The sequence below is a fragment of the Phyllostomus hastatus genome, unplaced genomic scaffold (assembly GCF_019186645.2).
Source record: "Phyllostomus hastatus isolate PE091 unplaced genomic scaffold, TTU_PhHast_1.1 phas_contig_98, whole genome shotgun sequence".
Lineage (NCBI taxonomy): Eukaryota > Metazoa > Chordata > Mammalia > Chiroptera > Phyllostomidae > Phyllostomus > Phyllostomus hastatus.
This window is the reverse complement of record NW_025333999.1, coordinates 7,345,788-7,367,319: the sequence shown is the minus strand read 5'-3', so window position 1 is coordinate 7,367,319 and position 21,532 is coordinate 7,345,788. Positions and strand designations below refer to the sequence as shown.

Below are 21,532 nucleotides of genomic sequence, written 5' to 3'. Positions count from 1 at the left end.
ATCAGCAGAAACACCAGCTCTAGCCCTGGCTGGTGTTGCTCAGTGGGCTGAGCGCCAGCCTATGAACCAAAGGGTCACTGCTCAGATTCCGAGGTCAGGTAACACAACTGGGTTGTAAGCTAGGTGCTCAGTTGGGAACATGTGAGGCAACCTATTAGTGTTTCTCTCCCTATTTTTTTTCCTCTCTTCTCTTCTCCCTAAAAAATAAATGAATAAAATCTTTAAAAAACACACACAGCTCTAGAGTTAATATTAGCTCCCACACCAATTTCAGAGTCACAGGTAATGACAGACCCAGTCTAGACCCTAATCCAGTACCAACTCTGGCAGCTCCAGGGTTGAACCCATCCCTAGTGCTAATGCCAACACCAGAACAAGCCCCTAGCACCACCTCCTGAGCTACAGTGAGCTCCAGCACCAGCTCTGACTATAGCTCCTGTACCAGAATGAGAGCCAAGATAAAACTAGAGCCCCTTCCAGAACCTGCTCTGACACTATCTCCCAAGATACACTGAGACTCAGCTCTGGCACATACTCCAAGCTAAAGTAGTGTCATGGGTAGAACTAGATCAAACTACACCAGCAGCTCTTGCATCGACACCAGCTGGTAACTCCTATACCAGTGCAGCAACCATTCCAATGCCATGTCCAGAGTCTGAGCCACCCCTGAGGAACAGCTGGCTCCATCACCATCTCTTCCATCATCTCCAGAGATCACTGCAGCTCCATAACCACCTTCTGTCCCACCTCTGTTGCCAGCTCTAAAGCTAGAACTGGCTCCAAATTAATTCCACATCAAAGACAGCACCAGTTTTAGAGGAACGGCCAGAGCCAGCAACTGATTCACCTTTTAAAATATTTTAAATTATACAACTTAGGGCATTGACTACATTCACTATGCTGTGCACTATCATCACAATATAGTCCCACAATATTTCATTACTTCATATGGAATCTTATACTGATTAAGTAGTTACTCCCCAATCCCCACTCCTCTTAGTTCCTGCAACACTAATTTGTTCTATCTTTATTCTAAGACAGAGAGACAAATACTATGTGATCTCACTTATATGTGGAATCTAAAACATGGAACTCATAAAAAGTAGAATGGTGGTTACCAGAGTAAGGGGTAAGGAGATAGATGTTGGTTAAAAGTATATGAACTTCCATTTATAAGAGGAATAAACACTGGGGATTTAAAATACAGCATGGTCAGTGCAGTCAACAAGACTGTATTGTATATGTGAAGTTGCTATGAGAGTAGAACTTTAATGTTCTCGTGATAATGACAAAAACAAAGTGGTAACTCGGTGAGGTGAAAGATGTGTGCACTAACCTTATTGTGGTAAACGTTTCACTATATATATATATATATATATATATATATATATATATATATATCTCAAATCATTACATTGTACATCTTAAACATACACAGTAGATATGTCACAATTATATCAACAAAGCTGGGCATAAGTAAATAAATGTCACTAGTTACCATTAAAAAAATGGCCCGGAACAGTGTGGTTCAGTCACATAGAGCATCATCCCATAACCAAACGGTTGTGGGTTCGATTCCCAGTCAGGGCACATGCCTAGGTTTTGGGTTCAACCTGCAGTCTAAGCACACACAAATCACAGTATGGGTGCCTACAAATCCCCTGTCAGGGCACATATGGGATGCAACCAATTGTTTCTCTCTCACATGAATGTTTCTCTCCCTTCCTCTCTCTCTAAAAATAATTTTTAAAAAACCCATGAACACAGATGTTTATAGCATCCTTATTCATAACTGTCAAAACTTAGAAGTAAATTCAGTAGGTGAACAAATAAACTGTGGTTCATCCCAGGTAATAGAATATTATTCAGTGCTAAAAATAAATGCACTATCTAGCCATGAAAAGACATGGAGGAGTCTTAAATGCATATTACTAAATGAAAGAAGCCAACCTGAAAAGGCTATATATACTATATGATTCCAACTATATGATTCTCTGAAAGAGGCAACTACTGGAGATAATAAAAAGATTGATTGTTACCAGGGGCTGGAGAAGAGGGATGAACAGGCAGAACAGAGGATCTTTAGGGCAATTTACTCTGTACAATACTATAATGATGGATACATTTCATTATATATTTGTCTAAACCCATAGAATGTACGACATCAAGAGTCAACCCTAAAATGGGGCTAACTAGGCCTTTCCCCCCCAAGCTAACTGGGCCTTTCTGGTGCTAATTCCTGTGTGGGTGGGCTTGTGTACATTCTAGGACCCCGTGGGTCTCTCCAAGGCACTCTCCTGTAAGGCTGGGAGTCTCTCCCCGTGCCTCAACCCCCACAGGTGTTTTCAGTGTCACGAGGTTCTATTTCCCAGCGCTGGGACCCTGGGTTGCTCAGTCTGTCTCACTGCCCAATTTCATCTGGTTTATCTGCACACAGTGCCCCACTTCACAGTCGCCGCTTCACTGGGTCTGCCAGCCACCTGTGTGCCCAGGGTCCACCCGCTGCAGTCTTGGGCTCAAGCTACCTTACGTGCCCAGGATGCCTTACGCACCTGGGATGCATTACGCATCCAGTGCCACCGCTTTTGTGTCAGGACCCCTTTCTGCCCGGCTGCCCAACTCCACAACTCCTACCAGTCTGGATGAATGTGTCTATTTTAACTCCTTGGTTGTCCGACTTCCATACAGTTCAATTTTCTGTCAGATCTGGCTGTTATCTTGTTTCTAAATTGTTGCTGACCTTATTTTCGTTCTGTGTGGAGGCACAGTGTGTCTATCTACGCCTCCAACTTGGCCGGAAGCCTTTGTGTGGGTTCTTTAAGAGGAGCTGCTTGGGACTCCAGAAGTTTCTTCCACCAGCTGAGTCCCTGCTGGGTTTTGCAGCCAGAAATTATGCGGACTTATCTTCCTGGCACTGGAACCCTGTGCTGGGGGGCCTGTTGTAGGGCTGGGACTCCTTTCTCCCCAGATAACCTTCCCAAATTTTTATCCACCACACGTGGGTATGGGACCAGCCCTTTCTGTAGCTGTGCCCCTCCCACAAGTCTGGAGGGATATGGTTTCTTTAATTCCAGTTGTCAGGCTTCCATTCAACTCAATTTCTGATGGTTCTGACTGAGCCTTGTTCTACAATTTAGTTGCAATTTTGATGTGGTTGTGCAAGGTGAGCCGTGTTTACCTATGCTGCTGCCACCCTGACCAGGCCTCTTGATACGTTTCATATACATCATACAGCAATGCTAACAATCATCACGCTATTAGACTCCTGGTACGTATTTACCTTGTAGCTGCAAGTTTGTACCTTTTGTCTGCCTTTCTCCAATTCCCCAACCCCCATCATTCTCAAGGATTTCTTTTTTAAGTTGGCCTACTGAAAATCATATTTTCAAAGTCTGAGAAAAAATGGAACTAATTCCATTTCTCTAATTTGGAACTCCCTTGAAGATTAGAATGGAGAAAACAATTGCAGAATGCAGAAATTTACATTGTTTCTCCAAAGTGTGTGTGTTTTAAGAGAAATGCTGATTTGTTTTTCTACCCATTCATGCATTCACTTGGTTGACTCCTGCACGAACCCTGACAGGGGATGGAACCCACAGCCCTGGTGTATCCAGATCATGCTCTAACCTATTAAGCTACCCAGCCAGGGCCCAAAATTTTTTTGAAGAGGCAATATGGAGCCTAGACAAAGAAGAACTGACTGCCACTAAGGTGTTTGGTATTTGACAAAAACTCATACCACAAATAATAACAGTAAATCATTTTTTAAATAAGACTGCTTCAGAAATCAAAATGTCATCAGAAAAGGAAGTCGGTCAAATTAAATAGCACATTCTCAGTGTCCTATGCATGTGGAATCCAGCTTTGATTTCACAACTTCAAATTACCTCTGTGCTTTAAAACCATCCTCCCTGAGAGGGAAGGTTTCGTTTATACTGTGTAATGAGACAGAAATAAATGTTGTTAGTTTACTAAACACACGATATTATCTAAGCCCTATCGCATTTAAGTTCTTTTAAAAGTTTTACATTTATGTATCTTAAGAATATGCCACCATATAGCCTAGAAGTTTAAATATCCAACAAAAAGTTGAAAGAGTAGTTCAAATAGCCCTCACTGGCTTGTGTGGCCCAGTGGGTTGAGTCTTCCAACAAACTGAAAGGCTGCGGGTTCCATTCCCAGTCAGGGCACGTGCCTGGGTTTGGGGCTAGGTCCCTAGTTGGGGATGTGCAAGAGGTGGCCAACTGATGTTTTGATATTACTCTCCCTCTCTTCCCCCTCCCTTCCCCTCTCTCTAAAATAAATAAATTTTTTAAAGTAGTTCAAATAAATTGGTTATCAGAGAACACAAAGAAACATAAAAAGTTATACTTTCTTCGCCCATGCATTGTTTAATTAATCCTACTAAAATTACTACTAATTGTCACTGTTAAGTAGTTCTATTGTGGTTTTGTTCAAATAGCATTTATGTAACAGGAAATAGCACAAAATAACACAGCATTTCAAATAAACACAAATGTTTCATATTTTTACGTTAAAGTCGTAACTTTATGTGTATGTAATTACCCATTACATGATGGCTCTTGTCTAGCGTGGCTGTGTCAGGTGCTAACTCTCCAACCCGCCCGCCCCAGCCCGGTCCCCAGCCCCAGGTGAGGAACTTGGGACCCACCCATCACAAGCCCCGCCCCCAGAAGTCCGGAATTTTCATATCGAAGACCAGTGCCCAGAACGCCGGGACTTCCCTGACTGGCTCGCCTCCATACTGTACAAGCTTCGCCACTGATTACCCAGACAGGCCGACGACCATACTATCACGGAGGAGAGCCGGCGGCTTCCGGTTCGGGTTGTCGTGTTGGCGCCCAGCCGGCGTTGCCTCGTCTTTTCCGGTCTCCGTCTGGCGTGGCAGGGCCGGAGTCGGCCCTAGCCCGTTCAGATCCTCTCTGTCATGGCGGCGCCCTGCCACTCCTTCCGACCAAGCCTGTCATGGCCGCACCCTGATTAGTCACTTCTGGACCCAAACCCTCTTGCTGCACCAGCTCTTCTTACTCTAGGCTGCCATGGCGGCTCCCAGAGGTCACCGGAAGTAAAACTTTGAATGTGAGGCGGAGCCTCTGCCCGGAAGCAAGCGCGGCTCTGGGAAAGATGGCGGCGGCGGTGGGCAACGCGCTTCCTTGCGGAGCCCGGTCTTGTGGCGCTCGGCCCGGCGGGCAGCCCAAGCCCGTGCCGCAGCCACGCACGCTGCTTGCGGCCGGGCCGGCGCTCATAGCAAGCGGCGACGAGCTGGTCGCCGCCGTGTGGCCATGCCGGCGACTGGCGCTGTTGCGGCGCCTCACGGTGCTGCCATTCGCCGGGCTGCTCTACCCGGCCTGGCTGGGCGCCGCGGCTGCAGGCTGCTGGGGCTGGGACAGCAGCTGGGCGCAGATCCCCGAGGCCGCGCTGCTAGTGCTTGCCACTATCTGCCTCGCGCACGCGCTCACCGTCCTCTCGGGGCATTGGTCCGTGCACGCTCACTGCGCGCTCACCTGCACCCCGGTAAGTGCGCTGGCAGGAGCCGGACCCCCACAGGGTCGGGTCTCTCGGCGGGTCCCAGCCACGGCGTTTATGTCGATCCCCAGCCAGGCCCCGGCCTCCCATCATTTGGGCTTAGGTCCCCAGCAGCTCCCTATACCCTTTAGCGCTGGCATAATTTTGGTCCCACTGCTGACTTTCTGTGCCACCCTGGCACCGATTACGTCCTTTCTTGGAATTCTTCCCAGTGCTGTCCTTCAAATTTCATAAGGTAATGCCTGTAAAAAGCTTCGTGCAGGATCCAACACATGTCGCTGTTTGATAAAACTCCCATGCTAGCGAACTCGATTGTTTCTGCTGGAAACAGTCCTATCTTCCTTTTCGTCTGCCTCCCACCTTGATTTTCCGTCAAGCTGGTTTGTGATGCTTGGTTTGAAAACTGAACATCAGTCCTGCTCAGAGGCCTCCAGTACTGTGACCAGAACGAGCTTGAAGTGCAGTTAATGGTAGTGTTTAAGAGAAGCGTGGAGCTATTTGTGAGCAAGCAACTTAACTGCTTGGGGTCTCTTTATGTCTGTCTGCAAGATGAGGGTGGTGATGGCATGGACTGCTGTCAAAATGTGATCCTTAGCCCCAAGATGCAGAGGAGTGAGAGGTGCCCTGGGGTCGGCAGTTGGTATCCAGGACTGCACCACCACTCTCTAGGCCTGCCTGGTTTGGAGCGATGGATGTGGAGGTCAGCCTCGGGCCAGCCTCCCCTCTGATCCCAGGTGGGTGTCTGCTGAAAGAAGAGGGAAAGGAAACAACACCAGGGTTGCAGAAAGAGGCAGGAGCTGCCATCTTTGACTTCTAAATTGGACTGAATCTTCTTTCTCTTCTGAGTGTAACCAACAAGCCTTATTCCAGGGGAGGGGCTCAAACTTTGGGGCTTGATAGATTCAAGTCAGTATGTAACCAGAAAAGACACCGGCATTCAGGCTGCCTGTCACTACCAAATCCAATAAGCAATGACAGTGATTGAATCTTTTATAGGCGCTTTATTCAGATGGCCGGCGATCCAAGAAGATGGCAGGTTCATACCCTAACAAACTATCTCGCTCGTTCTTTCCCAGCCAGATCTTTTATAAGGGGGTTGGGGGAGGGCAAACAAGGTGTCAGTGAAAGCCTTTGAAATTTAACAGTTGCCTCCAAGGGGGAAGGGTCCTCGCTTGCTTCTTCCTGGTACAGAAGTCTCCAGATGAGGTAATCCCCAGTCAGTGCCCCAGGAGGTCAACTGCTTAAAATTTAGGCCCCAGGATGGGCCTTATCTGTAGTTGCTGAAACAAAAACTTAACATACACATTACTTGCTAGATTTATGACTATTTACCTTAAGTTAAATTTTCCCAAGTCTTAAACCCCTGTCATGTATGGTGAAAGACCCCAGCAAGAGAGAGGAAAAGGTGAGGGTAGAGGGAATTTGACACCCCCTAAACTTCCAACTGCCTTCAGACCTGCATCTTAAAAGTATGACTTAACTTCCTTTGCAGAGACGGAGAACAAGGAGGAGTTAAGCAGCTGTGGGGTTAAGACAGATAGATCTGGGTTTGCATCAGAGATCTCAGACACTGGAGTTTCAGTTTCCTGGGTTTCAGTTTCCCTGTCTGTAAAGTGAGAGCCGTAACCCCTACCTCTGGGTGCCATTGTGAGAAAAAACATGGCATCTGCACAGCTCCGGGCGTGGGCCCACGCCCAGGAGCGCTTTGCACTTTTCTTCCGTGGCGCTACCAGAGAGTTTATATATGTGTGTTACTGTTTTCTGCCTACTTCCATTGCCCATGGACCCTCCGAGGATCGGGCTTTGCTTTTCCTGGTCACTGCTGTAACACCTTCCCCCAAACCCATGCCAGCAGAACGGCAGTGGGGGCGGGGGCAGCTCATGACTGAAAGGGTGCTCATTGAGCTCCATTCGGTGCTTCCACGTCTAGGTGCTGAGGAAACAGCAATGGACAGAGCGAGCAGACAAAACCCATTCATTGCCTTCACAGTGTTAGTGGAAGAGACTTGTGTTCAGCAGTCGATGCTGAATAAAGAGAGAATAGGGACGAGGATAGGAATGTGGTGACAGAACTTCACGTGGGGCATCCAGGTGTGGCCTTCCTGAGGAGAAGACATTTAAACAAAGGCCTGAAAGCTGTGTGACCACATGTTCCAGACAGAACAACACAGGCCAAGGCCCTCAGCTGGGGCAAGGACTGTCGCTCCTCTCCTGGAGAACACAGCAAGAATAATAATAGGGTCGGGGGAGGAAGCCAAGCATCAGCAGGCCAAGTGAGCTCTAACAGCGCTGGGTTCACATGCATCAAGGGTTGCTCCTCATGCTGGGCAGTGTTCTTCCTACAGTGGGGGTTGGGAAGGGGTCAGCAACACCGCTTTGCCTCTCACAGGAGTACGATCCCAGCAAAGCGACCTTCGTGAAGGTGGTCCCGACCCCCAACAATGGCTCCACTGAGCTCGTGGCCCTGCACCGAGATGAGGTAGGGACCACCTGCCAGGCTGCCCAGTGCGGGACTTGGGTGTGATTCCCAGGCACTGACATCCCCCATCAGGAGCATCTGCCACAGATGGGCCTTCTCCCACAGGGTGAGGACGGGCAGGAGGTGCTGTCCTTTGAATTCCAGAAGATCAAGTATTCGTATGATGCCCAGGAGAAGAAGCGCTTCCTCCCCGTGGCCTTTCCTGTGCGAAATTCATTCTCTTACTACCAAAGCTACAGGGGGTTCCAGGAAGATGCGGAGATCCGTGCCGCTGAGAAGAAGTTTGGGAGTAACAAGTGAGTCATGGCACCCCTATGCCCCCTCTGCTAACAGGGCCAGGCCTCTGTCGGTGGGCACAGGTCTTGCACTGTCTCAGAGGCCAGTAACCCCTTTCCTGTTTCTGCCTCTTTGTACTCCTGGGTTGGGGGGCCTGAGGAGTAAGGGGGAAGAGTTGACCTTTCCAACAAAACGTCTCAGGTGAAAGGGGCATCCCTGGGGCAGTGTGCTGTAGTCTAGTCTCCCCTGAATTTGCACACTGACAGGAATCTCATGGAGGGCTCTCAACCAGAAGCCCTTCCTGGGAAGCCTGGCCCATGGCATACAAGAGTTGGCTGTGGGTCCTCGTCTTGTTTTTGCAATTCCCATTTTCATTTTAAGTTCTTTCCTTGCCCTGCCCAAATAGCTTAGTTGGTTAGGGTGTTGTCCCGATACACCAAGGTGCGGTTCGGTCACCGATCAGGGCACATACAAGAATCAACCAATGAATGCCTTAATAAGTGGAACAACAAATCAGTGTTTCTCTCCCCCCCCCTTTAAAATCAATAAATAAAAAATAATACTAATTTTGAAGTTATTTAGAAAAAATAATAAAATATTGCTTTAAATGTCGGTTCTATCCAAGCACTTAAAGAATGGTGATAAAAAAGAAGTCAGTGAACAGGGTAGCTCTTAACTGTATTAGACAGAACGGCAGGTGCTGCGTGTGCACTTTCTCCCTTAATCTTCACCTCAGCTGCCAGCGGCGGCGTGAGCCTGGGCAAGGACACAGCTGGACTTATGAGCCGCTGTCCTGGCCACCGTGGCAGTCATCCCTGTGGCCCGCAGAACCTCTAGGGAATTCTCTCTGGACTTAATTGTTTATTACAACCATTAGTCTAATAGGAAGATTTGTAAGGGATGTTTATCAGTTCCCATGTCCTCCCCGCCCCTCCCGTCACATCATCCTGGCTCCTTTCAAGGCTACAGAGCGAGGGCTCGGTTCATTGTTATCACAGTGGTTTCCCCTCTTTCCCCCATCCAGGAGCCCACTACACACAGTGCTCCAGGCCATACCCCTCACCCCCTTGTCCCATTCCTGAAGCTTTCATTCAGGGAGTTTTGGGGAAATTCTAGCTCCAGACCTCCCCTCTTCAGAGTGAGGTGGGGCTCAGGCTTTGTATTTTCAGGCCTTGGGGCCCAGAAGACATCTGGCTGCTAGGCCTCCTCTCATTTCCTAAGGAGGCCTGCAGTGCCCCCAGGTGGAGGTGTCAGGGTGGGGCCTCCGAGGCCTCCCAGCACAAATGGGGTCTGGTTTCTTGCAGGGCAGAGATGGTGGTGCCTGACTTTTCAGAGCTGTTCAAGGAGAGAGCCACAGCGCCTTTCTTTGTGTTCCAGGTAAAATAGCAGCTCCAGCCCTTTTCCCCCTGCCCCATTCTTTAGAACTTTCATAGCCAGAGTGACACATGTCCAACTCCAAACCCAAAAATCTTCGTCCTCGGGTCAGAGTCCGTCAGTGGAATGCCCCTCGGTGTGCATCCAGTTCTCAGCAGGCATCCTCACTGCATTCCGGGCAGGTGTTCTGCGTGGGACTCTGGTGCCTGGATGAGTACTGGTACTACAGCGTCTTCACACTCTCCATGCTGGTGGCCTTCGAGGCTTCCCTGGTTCAGCAGCAGATGCGCAACATGTCTGAGATCCGGAAGATGGGCAACAAGCCCCACACCATCCAGGTGCGGCCAGCAGGGTCCCAGAGGTCTTGGTGGGCCCGGCACAGGTGCATTCCCAGAGCTGACCATACACCACCCCTCACAGGTCTACCGAAGCCGCAAGTGGAGGCCCATCGCCAGCGACGAGATTGTGCCCGGGGACATTGTCTCCATTGGTGAGGCCCAGGTCTGCTCTTTCCCAGTGGCAGCTTAGCCTTGGCTTCTGCCTCACCCTCTGGCGGTACCCCGCAGGTCGCTCACCACAGGATAACCTGGTGCCATGTGACGTGCTCTTGCTTCGGGGCCGCTGCATCGTGGACGAGGCCATGCTCACAGGGGAGTCGGTGCCACAGATGAAGGTGTGGGAAAGGGGAGTCCTCAATCTTGCTGACCCATTCTTGGAGGGGCCACCGGCCAGGAGACTATTGGGGTGCTGCCCAGGTGCACTTAGAGGAGAGAGGGGATCCTGGCCCAGGAGGCTGGAGGAGGCTGTGGGTGCAGCATCTGGACAGAGCTGCCAGGTCTCTCTGCCCTGGGAAGCTGGGTGGTGATGAGGAGAGGAGAAGAGAGTCCTAGAGCATTGGGGGCGCCCAGGTATCCTGAAATAACAGACTGAGGGGGACTGCAAGAAACGGGGAGAGTGAGTTCTGGGGAGGACAGGTGCAGGGTCACAGGAAGTCAACTTACATACTAGTGGCAAGAAGACAGCAGTAGGACCTCTGTCCCTGCTGAGATCCACTGAGCCAGGCAGCAAGCCCTGTGAGGAGCAGGAGGGCCCTTCCAGCCCCAGGCCCAGCTCTCCAGAGACCGGGTAGAGGAGGGGGCCGAGGTGGGACCAACCATCGGCTTCACTGTCCTCCCCAGGAGCCCATTGAAGACCTCAGCCCTGACCGGGTGCTGGACTTACAGGCTGACTCCCGGCTCCATGTCATCTTCGGGGGCACCAAGGTGGTGCAGCACATTCCCCCGCAGAAGGCCACCACGGGCCTGAAGCGTAGGTGCCTTGGGGGTTTCTGGGGGTGTCCTGGCCCCACCTCCCACCCCCCTCCATGTCTGCTTGGCCATGAGGGAGTCTGGACAGACATGGTGACTGTGGCTCCAATTGTTTCCACAGCGGTTGACAGTGGGTGTGTAGCCTTTGTCCTCAGGACTGGATTCAACACATCTCAGGTGGGGCATCTTGCCTGGCTCTGGGGAAGGTGGGCTCCATGGCAGGTGGTGGACACTTGAGATTATGGCCCTTTTAGACCCCAGGACGTTCACCCGACAGGCTCACTCTGACAGCAGGCACTGGGCCAGAGGCCGTGTGGAGGTGATCCCAAAACCAGGCCCACTCTCCCCAGCTGAGGACCTGGTTGGGGATAGACAGCAGACCAGCTGTTACCATGTGTTTTGGGGTCATGAACAGAGTTGAGCCCATGAACTCATTAAAGCAGCAAAAACACTGACTGGTAGAGGTGATAGCCAGACCTCCTTCCAGAAACTTCTGCCCCCATCTCAGCCACTTCTTTCTCCCACCCCCTGGCCTTGGCCACTGGTCTCTATAGCTCTTGGCCGAGTTACAGCCACCCATGTGGTCATGTGGTCCCTGGAGCATTTGTGTGGTGGATTGCAGGATTCACTGGTGGATCCCCAGCTGAGGGTGGATCTGCTCCTGATGCCCTCAGGTGGGAGAGGCCACCACCCCCCACCCCCCAGGAAAGGCCTCTGACTCCGTCCTTCCAGGGCAAGCTGCTGCGCACAATCCTCTTTGGGGTCAAGAGAGTTACTGCCAACAACCTGGAAACCTTCGTCTTCATCCTCTTTCTCCTTGTTTTTGCCATCGCGGCAGCCGCCTACGTGTGGATCGAAGGTAAGTGCCACGTTCCCCACCAGATTGCTGGGTCCCATGCCCATCGCCCCAGGCTGGCAGGCCCTGTCTCCACAGGCACCAAGGATCCCAGCCGGAACCGCTACAAGCTGTTCCTGGAATGCACACTGATCCTCACGTCCGTCGTGCCCCCGGAGCTGCCCATCGAACTGTCTCTGGCTGTCAACACCTCCCTTATTGCCCTGGCCAAGCTCTGTGAGTGCGTGGGGCAGGGCTGGGGCACCAAGGGCTGGGGCCTGACAAGACCCTGACACTGGCTTCCCCTCCCAGATATGTACTGTACAGAGCCATTCCGGATCCCCTTTGCTGGCAAGGTGGAGGTGTGCTGCTTCGACAAGACCGGGACCTTGACCAGCGACAGCCTGGTGGTACGAGGCGTGGCTGGGCTCAGGTGAGTGTGGAGGCCTGTCCCAGGAGGTGCCCAGCCAGCATCAGGAGGCTTCCTGGGAGCTCAAGAACCTGACAGCTGCCCACCCACACCCCGAAAGGGAGGTGTCAGAGGCCCTACTGTAGGGGTCTGATCCAGGGGGCTGCCTGTGGAGTCTCAGTGAGTGACAGCTGCATGAGAGTCACCCTGAGCTTCGAGCAAGCAGCTACATGACGTCTAGGGGCATCCATGAGAAAAGTAAAGGCACCTCGAGGACCAAATGACACCCTACTGCCCCTGAAGTGACTGGCATGGAATATGGGGGCTCATACCTCCTCCTGGCTGGCAATTCCAGGGTCCTTCCACCCTGTAACCAGCTGTTCCCCTTCCTTACAGAGACGGAAAGGAGGTGACACCTGTGTCCAACATCCCCGTGGAAACGCACCGGGCCCTGGCCTCATGTCACTCCCTGATGCAACTGGACGACGGCACCTTGGTGGGTGACCCCCTGGAGAAGGCCATGCTGACAGCTGTGGACTGGACACTGACCAAAGGTGAGGGGCTGCAGTCTTGGGCCCAGTGCAGACAGCTGTCACAACCCCGGGCCAACAAGACCAACCCTCCAGAGACAACTGTGGATCCAGTTTAGGCTGGCGGGTGGATGGAGGCACCTCTGACCTGGGACCTTCCACCCCTTTGGGTGTCCCCTGGGTTGGAACCCACCCTACCCAAAGCTACAGGGCAGGGTCCTCCAAGCCCTGGTCTCTCAGCTCTGACTCGCTGGAGCCAGGAGCCCATAGGGTCTGGGGATGGGGGTGGGAGGAAGGAGGGACAGGCGGGGGCCTGGCTGCCTCTTTGGAGCGAAGGCCCTCAGGACTCGTACTTATTTGTTTCCAGATGAGAAAGTATTCCCCCGAAGTATTAAAACTCAGGGGCTGAAAATTCACCAGCGCTTTCATTTTGCCAGTGCCCTAAAGCGAATGTCCGTGCTCGCCTCCTACGAGAAGCTAGGCTCCACGGACCTCTGCTACATCGCAGCTGTGAAGGGGGCCCCTGAAACCCTGCACGCCATGGTGAGCTGAGCCCAGGGCTCGGTGGTGGGAGGTCAATGCGAGGTGGTTGGTGACGTCCTCCTGCGTTCCCTGCAGTTCTCCCAGTGCCCACCCAACTATCACCACATCCACACGGAGATTTCCCGGGAAGGAGCCCGCGTCCTGGCTCTGGGGTACAAGGAGCTGGGGCACCTCACCCACCAGCAGGTAAGGGCCCAGGCTCCCCACCTGCTGGCCTCTCCCACATCCGTCAAGGCCGCATCACTTTGTACCCTCTCAGCATCCCTGTGAGCAGGCATGGTTTCACCTTCCTCCTCCCCAATCTCTACCTCTGGAGATTGCAGGTGGCACTCAGTCCTCTGGCCCTTCCCCTCCACGGTGCCCTGCCTCCATGGGACCCCATCCCATCCCAGAGCCTAGAGCTCCTATCCCAACACCCAGGGGTCCTCATTCACCCTCAGGAAACATCAGAAGACATCTTGGAAGCCCTGGCTGGCGTAGCTCAGTGGATTGAGCGCGGGCTGGGAACCAAAGTGTCCCAGGTTCGATTCCCAGCTAGGGTACATTCCTGGGTTGCAGGCCATAACCCCCAGCAACCGCACATTGATGTTTCTCTCTCTCTCTCCCCCCGCTTCCCTCCCTAAAAATAAATAAAATCTTTAAAAAAAAAAAAAACAACTTTAAAAAAAAAAAGGAAAAGAAAAGAAAAAGACATCTTGGATTACTGTCCAGTCTATCTCTGCCCCTGCCCAGCCTGGCCACCTGGTTCCTGCATGGTTTGGGGACATCCCCAGTTGTCAGTAGTACCACCACATGCCATCTGTTCTTCTGTAACCTCCACTGCCAGCACTCCTTTACCTGCATCCACCTTGACCTTCATCCAGGCCAGCTGCACCCAGTGGCGAAGAGATCCTTCCAGAACAAATGCCTGATCGCATAACCACTCCTGCTCAGTGCCACCCCTGACCCTGCCTGCCCTGTTCCTCTGCCTTCATCTGTCTCGTGACACTCAGCACTCTGATTCTGTGGTTTTACTTATTGCATGCCTCCCCTAGGAGACAGGCTTCATGAGGGTGGGCATTTTTGGTTTCTGGGATGAGGGTGAGCACATGTTGGCTGGTTAACAAAGCAGAGTTACTGATGGTTACACAAGGCCTTTGCGACAACGTGCCGTGTCCACACCGGGGAACAGAAGTACCATTGGTGACAGGGACCACCCAGCCGTTGCCAGGCCCTCCAAGCCCTTCTCTGACCTCTCCACCCAGCACACTGTTGGAGCCCGGGAAATGGGGAAGGGACAGGTCACAATTGTGAGAGCCCCCCATGTTTGTCCACAGGCCCGGGAGGTCAAGCGGGAGGCCTTGGAGTGCAACCTCAAGTTTGTCGGCTTCATCGTGGTCTCCTGCCCACTCAAGGCTGATTCCAAGGCTGTGATCCGGGAGATCCAGAATGCCTCGCACCGGGTATGGCTACAGGACCCCTCTCCACCAGGTCCCTCAGGCAGGTGGGCGGTAGGTCTCGGCTCCTCCTTACAGACAAGAGGATATGGAAGCAGTACCCAGACAGCTCACATCTGTCTGTGTCGGTGTCTTTAGTCTCTTCACTCTGGTGGTGTGTGGCATCTAGTTTGGGACTCAGGATGCAGTTTAGCGTGTGGGAGATACATGGGCAGTCTCAGAGTGTCCCCACCCACCCCACACACACCTCCTGGGCACCCACCAATCTACAAAGGTCCACGCCAAAAGCTGACTCATAGTCTACACTGCAAGGAAAGGTACGGGTGTTCTCAGAAAGACACACATACCAGCATTATTTTTATAAAACATCCCCAGGTGGGGGTACATTGTGGTCTTGGAAGCCCAATCCTTCTGGGGGCCAGTACCTTCCTCTGTGACCTTCCTTAGAGGGGACTCAGACACCAGGTCACCAGGCTGGAGTTCTGCCCCACTGAGCCTCCGCCCCTCTCCCTAGGTGGTCATGATCACAGGTGACAATCCGCTCACTGCCTGCCACGTGGCCCAGGAACTACACTTCATTGAAAAGGCACGCACGCTGATCCTGCAGCCTCCTGCGGAGAAAGGTGAGACCCTGAGGGGCTGGGGGAGAACACAAATCCAACCCAAAATGGCTCCTGGGTTGCCAGGCCTGAGTGAGCATGCCCAGTGTCATCGAGTACCTGTGATGGTGGCAGCAGTGTGACATGGGCCTGTGGATCACAGCCCTGCTCCTTAGGCCATCTGGCCGAGGACCTCCACGCTCATGTGAGTAGTCATGGCTCTGGATCAGCAGTGACTTAAAATGTTGAGGCGGTTGACTACAGTCATGCCATCCCACGTTTCATATTGTCCATCTTCCTCAGACCTGACAGGCTGCCTGTGCACAGCGAGCACCCTCCTGCCAAGCTCGGGGACTGCCGGTGCTGGTGCTCAGCATGGCCAGGCCCTGAGCAGAGGGCCCGGTGCACGTTACCACACTGTCCCTTCACCCTGCGCGGAGGGCTTGCCATCCCCCTGCTGTGTAGGAGGGGGCCATCCAGAGCAGCTGTCGGCACCCAGCTTCATAGATAAGGAAATAGAAAGAGGTGAACCAACCCACTCAGGTCACTTGGTGCCACTGTGACTAAGCATTTAAACCTGGACAGCCTTACTACAGCCACTGGCCACTCCTAAGAAACCCAAAAGCTGGTCACTCAGTTGACTGCAAGTAGTACCCCAGAGTCAGACCAGTCGAGGAGCAAATCCAGCCCCAGCACTTTCTGGCTAGTGGGATGGCGTCTGTCAGATGCTGAAAGATGGTGCCCAGGGCAGGACCTGGCTAGGGCACGGCATGCACCAGGGTGTCACAGGGCTACAGGCCAGGGGAGGGTGTTGGTAAGGCCCAGCCAGGTTGGCTTCTGGAACCTCCTGGCCTTTCTCCTAGCCTGCACTGCTGGTTCCAGGGCTCTGTCCAGCTCCAGACTCCAGGCTCTTAAGAGGGCAGGGGTTGTGGGCAGGCGATCCAGAGAGGCAGCTGTCAGGGCTGTTGATTGGCAAGTGAAGCTGCTCCAACAAAAAGGCAACAACAAAAGCCGATAGAGGTTTCCTGCCCAGCCGAGACAATCCCGGGTGAGCCGCCCAGTGCCAGGAGGACGAGGGGCCAGCCATCTGGAAAGAGGAAGTTGGTAGCAAGTGTCTGGCCAGAGGAAGTGACTCGAGGTTCCCCAGCCCTGAGAGAGTGGGGTTCCGGGAAGGCCAAAAGGGTGGAGCTAATTAAATAACAAGCTTGGAGTATGCCTGGGTTGGAGTTTGGCGCCTTCACATGGTCTCGGGCCCTGGGTTCTGGGATCTCCCATCTGTATGGGAGCGTTCTGAACAACCTCTGTAGGGCAGCCAGGGGTCCAGGGCACAGGGGGTGTCGGTGAGGCTCAGGAGAGGTGAGGACAGGTGTGGGAGTGGAGGTGGTACTCCAAAGTGGAGAGACTGGGGCCAGGCATGTGGAGTCCGCGTGAGAGGTCTGCCTTGTGTCGGAGCCCCGCCCCTGACCCTGGGTACCGGCCCTGCAGGTCGACCCTGTGAGTGGTGCTCCATTGACGGCAGCGTCGTGCTACCCCTGGTCCAAGGCTCTCCAAAGACACTGGCCCAGGAGCATGCCCTGTGCCTCACAGGCGATGGCTTGGCCCACCTGCAGGCCGAGGACCCTGAGCAGCTGCTGCGCCTCATCCCCCACGTGCAGGTGTTCGCCCGAGTGGCCCCTAAACAGAAGGTGCGTGCACGGGTGATGGGCAAGCAGGGCCTTAAGGCAGCACACAGCATTCACTCAGTCCTTTGCTCGCACAGGAGTTTGTTATCACCAGCCTGAAGGAGCTGGGCTACGTGACCCTGATGTGTGGGGACGGCACCAATGACGTGGGCGCCCTGAAGCACGCCGACGTGGGTGAGCCACATGGGCAGGGGCTACTCCTTCCTTCACTGTTCTGCCAACAAGGGCGCATAAAAGGCACCTCCCCGAGCAGTGGAGAGGGCAGGGCTCACAGGGTCAGGGAGCCAGGGGTCTACAGGAACAGGGAGGAACAGTGTGGCAGGAGCCACCACAGCCGCGGGGAAAGTTCGGGGAGCCAGGGAAGCTCTGCGGGGCAAGTGCAAATTGGTTTGCTCAGGCCCCCTGGGCACCACGTGGGCACAGAGGCCAGGGAGAGCTGGGACAAGTGGGAGCAGACAAGTTACTGGAGCTGAAGCATTTGCCAGCGGTTCACAGCCTGGGATTTCTGTTGACAATAAATTTACTTGCCAACTAGAACATTTACCAAGTGTTATTTACCTCTTAGAACTATGATCCTTGGCAGTAAACTTCTTTGGAATTCAGTTAGTCTTGACCCATTTAGTATTGGGGGTTTGGGGGACTTTTGTTTTTTCTATTTTAAGCAGTTTATAGCAAGTAAGATAAATGCTCTCTAAGGTACTCCTTGGTGGGAGGTTTGGCTCCAAAGCCTGTGGCTCCATCTTGACACTGAGCAGACACCCAGCTCTGCCCTGGGGCCGGTGGGCTCCCCTGGACCCTAACACACATCTCCCCACCCCTCAGGTGTGGCACTCCTGGCCAATGCCCCAGAGCGGGTTGTTGAGAGGAGGAGGCGGGCCCGAGACAGCCCTGTCCTGAGCAACAGCAGCGTCAGGGCCACCTCCAGGGCAGCCAAGCAGAGGCTGGGGCTCCCACCCCCAGAGGAGCAGCCCACCTCTCAGAGGGTAAGTCTCGGGAGGGGTCGCCGGCTCCCCCTTGTGGCCAGGCCTCACCCACTGCGACCCACCCCACAGGACCGCCTGAGCCAGGTGCTGCGGGACCTGGAGGACGAGAGCACACCCATTGTGAAACTGGGGGACGCCAGCATCGCAGCGCCCTTCACCTCCAAGCTCTCATCTATTCAGTGCAGTGAGTCCCGCCACTTGCCTTGTCCCCCTGCTTGACCCTGCATGGCACCCGTGCCCACACTTGCCGCCCTCCTCCCCACACAGTCTGCCACGTGATCAAGCAGGGTCGATGCACACTCGTGACCACACTGCAGATGTTCAAGATCCTGGCACTCAATGCCCTCATCCTGGCCTACAGTCAGAGTGTCCTCTACCTGGAGGGCGTCAAATTCAGCGACTTCCAGGCCACACTACAGGGGCTGCTGCTGGCCGGCTGCTTCCTCTTCATCTCCCGCTCCAAGGTGGGCTGGGATCCCAGGCAAAACGATGGTTCCTGCCCCATGCAAGGGCACCCTCTGTCTCTGGGCCATAGCACCTGCCCTGGAGGCTTCGTGGGTTGATGGCAAGGGACACTTGGGCCTGGCAGGACAGGCTGTTAGAAGTGCTACCGGATGTCATCTTTATGGGAGTTGTCCCCACATTACAGATGGAGGTGCAGAGGGGAGCCCACTGAGGTTCTTCCGAGTAGCACAGTTGGGGCCCCAGTACTGTCCGTGGGCAAGCAGGGCTGTGGAGGCTGGCACCAACCCATGGGCCCAGGATGTACTGGGTCTGCAGGCGACGTGGTGGGTGGGTGGCCCAGAGCATTCTGGGCTTTGACACTCGCCCATCCCCTCACCACACCCCTGCCCACCACTGCAGCCCCTCAAGACTCTGTCCCGAGAGCGGCCCCTGCCCAACATCTTCAACCTATACACCATCCTCACGGTCCTGCTCCAGTTCTGTGTGCACTTCCTAAGTCTCGTCTACCTATACAGTGAGGCGCAGGCCCGGAGCCCTGAAAAGTAAGTGCCACCCTAGCAGCAGGTGCACGGGGCACCCAGAGGAGGCAGCATCCCTTGTGATGGGAGGTGGGAGGAGGATGCAGGTGCTGCAGGCGTTGGCCTGGGGCCTCCAGGGCCAGGCCGAGCCCTGGCTGAGGGCAGGGGCAGTGGGGCAGCAGAAAGGCCCTGACGCCCACACATCCTGCAGGCAGGAACAGTTCGTGGACCTGTACAAAGAGTTTGAGCCGAGCCTGGTCAACAGCACTGTATACATCATGGCCATGGCCATGCAAATGGCCACCTTTGCCATCAACTACAAGGTGCGGTCCAGCTCTAGCCCAGGCTTGCCCTTGCCTACCCACCCGGCCCCACACAGCACACAGCTGTTCTCTCTCTCTCTCCGAAGGGCCCACCCTTCATGGAGAGCCTGTCTGAAAACAAGCCTTTGGTGTGGAGCCTGGCCGTGTCACTCCTAGCCATTGTGGGCCTGCTTCTCGGTTCCTCGCCTGACTTCAACAGCCAGTTTGGCCTCGTGGACATCCCTGTGGAGGTGAGTGGCCCTGTGGTCGGGGCCCTAGGACTTGGCCTGGACCCCTCTGCAGACACCCAGCTCATCATTGCTCCCTGCCCTGCAGTTCAAGTTGGTCATCGCCCAGGTCCTGATCCTTGACTTCTGCCTGGCACTCCTGGCCGACCGTGTCCTGCAGTTCTGCCTGGGGACCCCGAAGCTGAAAGTGCCTTCCTGAGACAGCAGTGCCAGCACCCAACTGCCCACCCTGCTACCACCAGGGGCCCCATGTGGGCCCCAGAAGGGAACACTGCCCCCGTGGGGCCGGCCCAGCCTTGCCCACCAAGACTGAGCTGGGACTCCCCCACAGCCCCCAGTCCGCTGGCCTGGCTGGCAGAACCAGCCCCCAGCCAGCACCTTTGGTAAATAAAGCAGCATCCACAATTTTAAGAAGCCCTGTCTCCACATCTGTCCGTACCACACAAGGTGTCACCGGGAGGCTGTGTGTTCACCAAGGAAGATCCTGGCACCCTCCTGGCTGTGTGAGGTTCTTAACATTACTCTCTGCCACGGTCAGTGCTTGGATGGGCTGAGCTTCCAGCACAGAGAACTCTGCATAGTTCCTGGCTTAACAAGCACTCCCATATTTCCGTGGTCACTCAGCTTCATATTTTGACCCCTCAGGTGCCGGGGGAGCCTTAGGGTCTATGGCATTTTTCCCTTTTCGATAATACGCAAAATGACAGTGTGCCTCCACCACCACCATACACCCCCCATCACTCCCTGCCCTGGCTCTGCCCTTATACTGAAACTCAGTCTTTTTTTTTTTTTGTTATCCTCACCTGAGGCTAGGTTTTTGTTAATTTAAGAGAGAGAGAGGAAGGGGTGGGGTGGGGAGAGAACCATCAATGTGAAAGAGAATCATCAAATGGTTGCTTTCCATATGCACCCCGACTGGGGACTGGAATCAACCTGCAACCTAGGTAGGTGCCCTGACCAGGGGTCAAACGTGCTCCAGCCAACTGAGCCTCTGGGGCAGAGCAACGCTCCTTCCTTTCAAAGCACTCACTGCAACTCAGGAACGTCAGAGTCGGCATGCCATGTGAGAGGTGAGAGTCACAGCCCGCTGGCAACATGCCTTCTCAACAGCAAAAAATTCCAGGAAAAAAGTTACAAACATGGTCTTCATTTACAGCCAGAAATTCTATGGAGTGAAAAATGGGTGTGTTTTTACAACTTTTGACAAGATGCATGTGACACCTACAGGCCAGGGGACCTAGGCCCAGACTCCTGGAGACCCTCTCCCCACCAGTGCTCATTAGAGTGTTGCTAGTCCTTCCGGCCCCACCCAGCTGGTCATCCTCAGCAGCCCGCTGCTGTCTGGTTCCCCAGTCAGCCTAGTATTGTCTGCAGTCCGAGGAGCCCTCGGGAAGGGGCCCGGATGGCTGTGCACGCCTGCAAGCGTCACGTGAACAGGACTGGCCAAGGTCTCCAAAGCAGTGGCCCCAGACCCCAGCCTGCAGAGGGGTGCCAGTCCCTGAGACAATTTGAGGCGACTCAGTGGGGAGCACTCAGATTGGGCAGGTCCCAGTGCCACCCTGCCGCGTGCCTGAGAAACACCAGGGACACTTCTGGCCAACACTGTAATAGGGCCTCAAGATCAGCTCTAGCTTTTGAAGGCCACTGGGAGGCCCCCAGGCGTTAGGGAATTTCAGATTCCGCTGTCATTAGGCAGGACTGCAAGCCTCCACAAGGGGCTCCATGTCTCTGGCCAGGCTGGGATGGGTTCAGGGGTCTGAGAGAGGCTGTCACTGGGTGTTTGGAAGGGTCGGAAATAGACGGACTCTGGGGTCACTCCTGAGGGAATGTACTGGGGCTTTGGGGACACGCAAAGAGCTGGGGAGGAAAACCCTGGCCAGGATGGGATCCTGGAGTGTCCATGTCTGGGGCGTTTCGGGCTGGGGTGATCGCCCAGGATACAATTGGCCCTGCAGCACCTCCGCTCACTGCTCTGGGCTTCTGGGCCTTGGAGGCGTGG

At 54.0% G+C, this 21,532-nt stretch overlaps 1 protein-coding gene across 2 annotated transcripts; it reads left to right on the top strand.

The window, feature by feature from the left end:
• The first annotated feature begins 5,113 nt into the window (after positions 1-5,113).
• Positions 5,114-19,944, top strand: ATP13A1 (ATPase 13A1). 2 transcript variants are annotated; one of them, XM_045853379.1, is made up of 26 exons: positions 5,115-5,535; positions 7,937-8,026; positions 8,132-8,322; positions 9,607-9,679; positions 9,859-10,014; positions 10,097-10,166; positions 10,243-10,349; positions 10,855-10,984; positions 11,105-11,160; positions 11,716-11,842; positions 11,918-12,055; positions 12,131-12,251; positions 12,624-12,781; positions 13,125-13,300; positions 13,376-13,486; positions 14,617-14,742; positions 15,251-15,359; positions 16,821-17,020; positions 17,095-17,191; positions 17,840-18,000; positions 18,070-18,184; positions 18,268-18,464; positions 18,865-19,007; positions 19,195-19,306; positions 19,393-19,536; positions 19,622-19,944. In XM_045853379.1, exons 1-26 carry the CDS (start codon positions 5,146-5,148, stop codon positions 19,730-19,732), a joined length of 3,609 nt encoding a protein of 1,202 aa, XP_045709335.1. In that variant the 5' UTR covers positions 5,115-5,145; the 3' UTR covers positions 19,733-19,944. The 2 variants fall into 2 exon arrangements, with proteins under 2 accessions (XP_045709334.1, XP_045709335.1); XM_045853378.1 differs by having other exon boundaries at positions 5,114-5,535; positions 17,840-18,184.
• Positions 19,945-21,532: the final 1,588 nt, after the last annotated feature.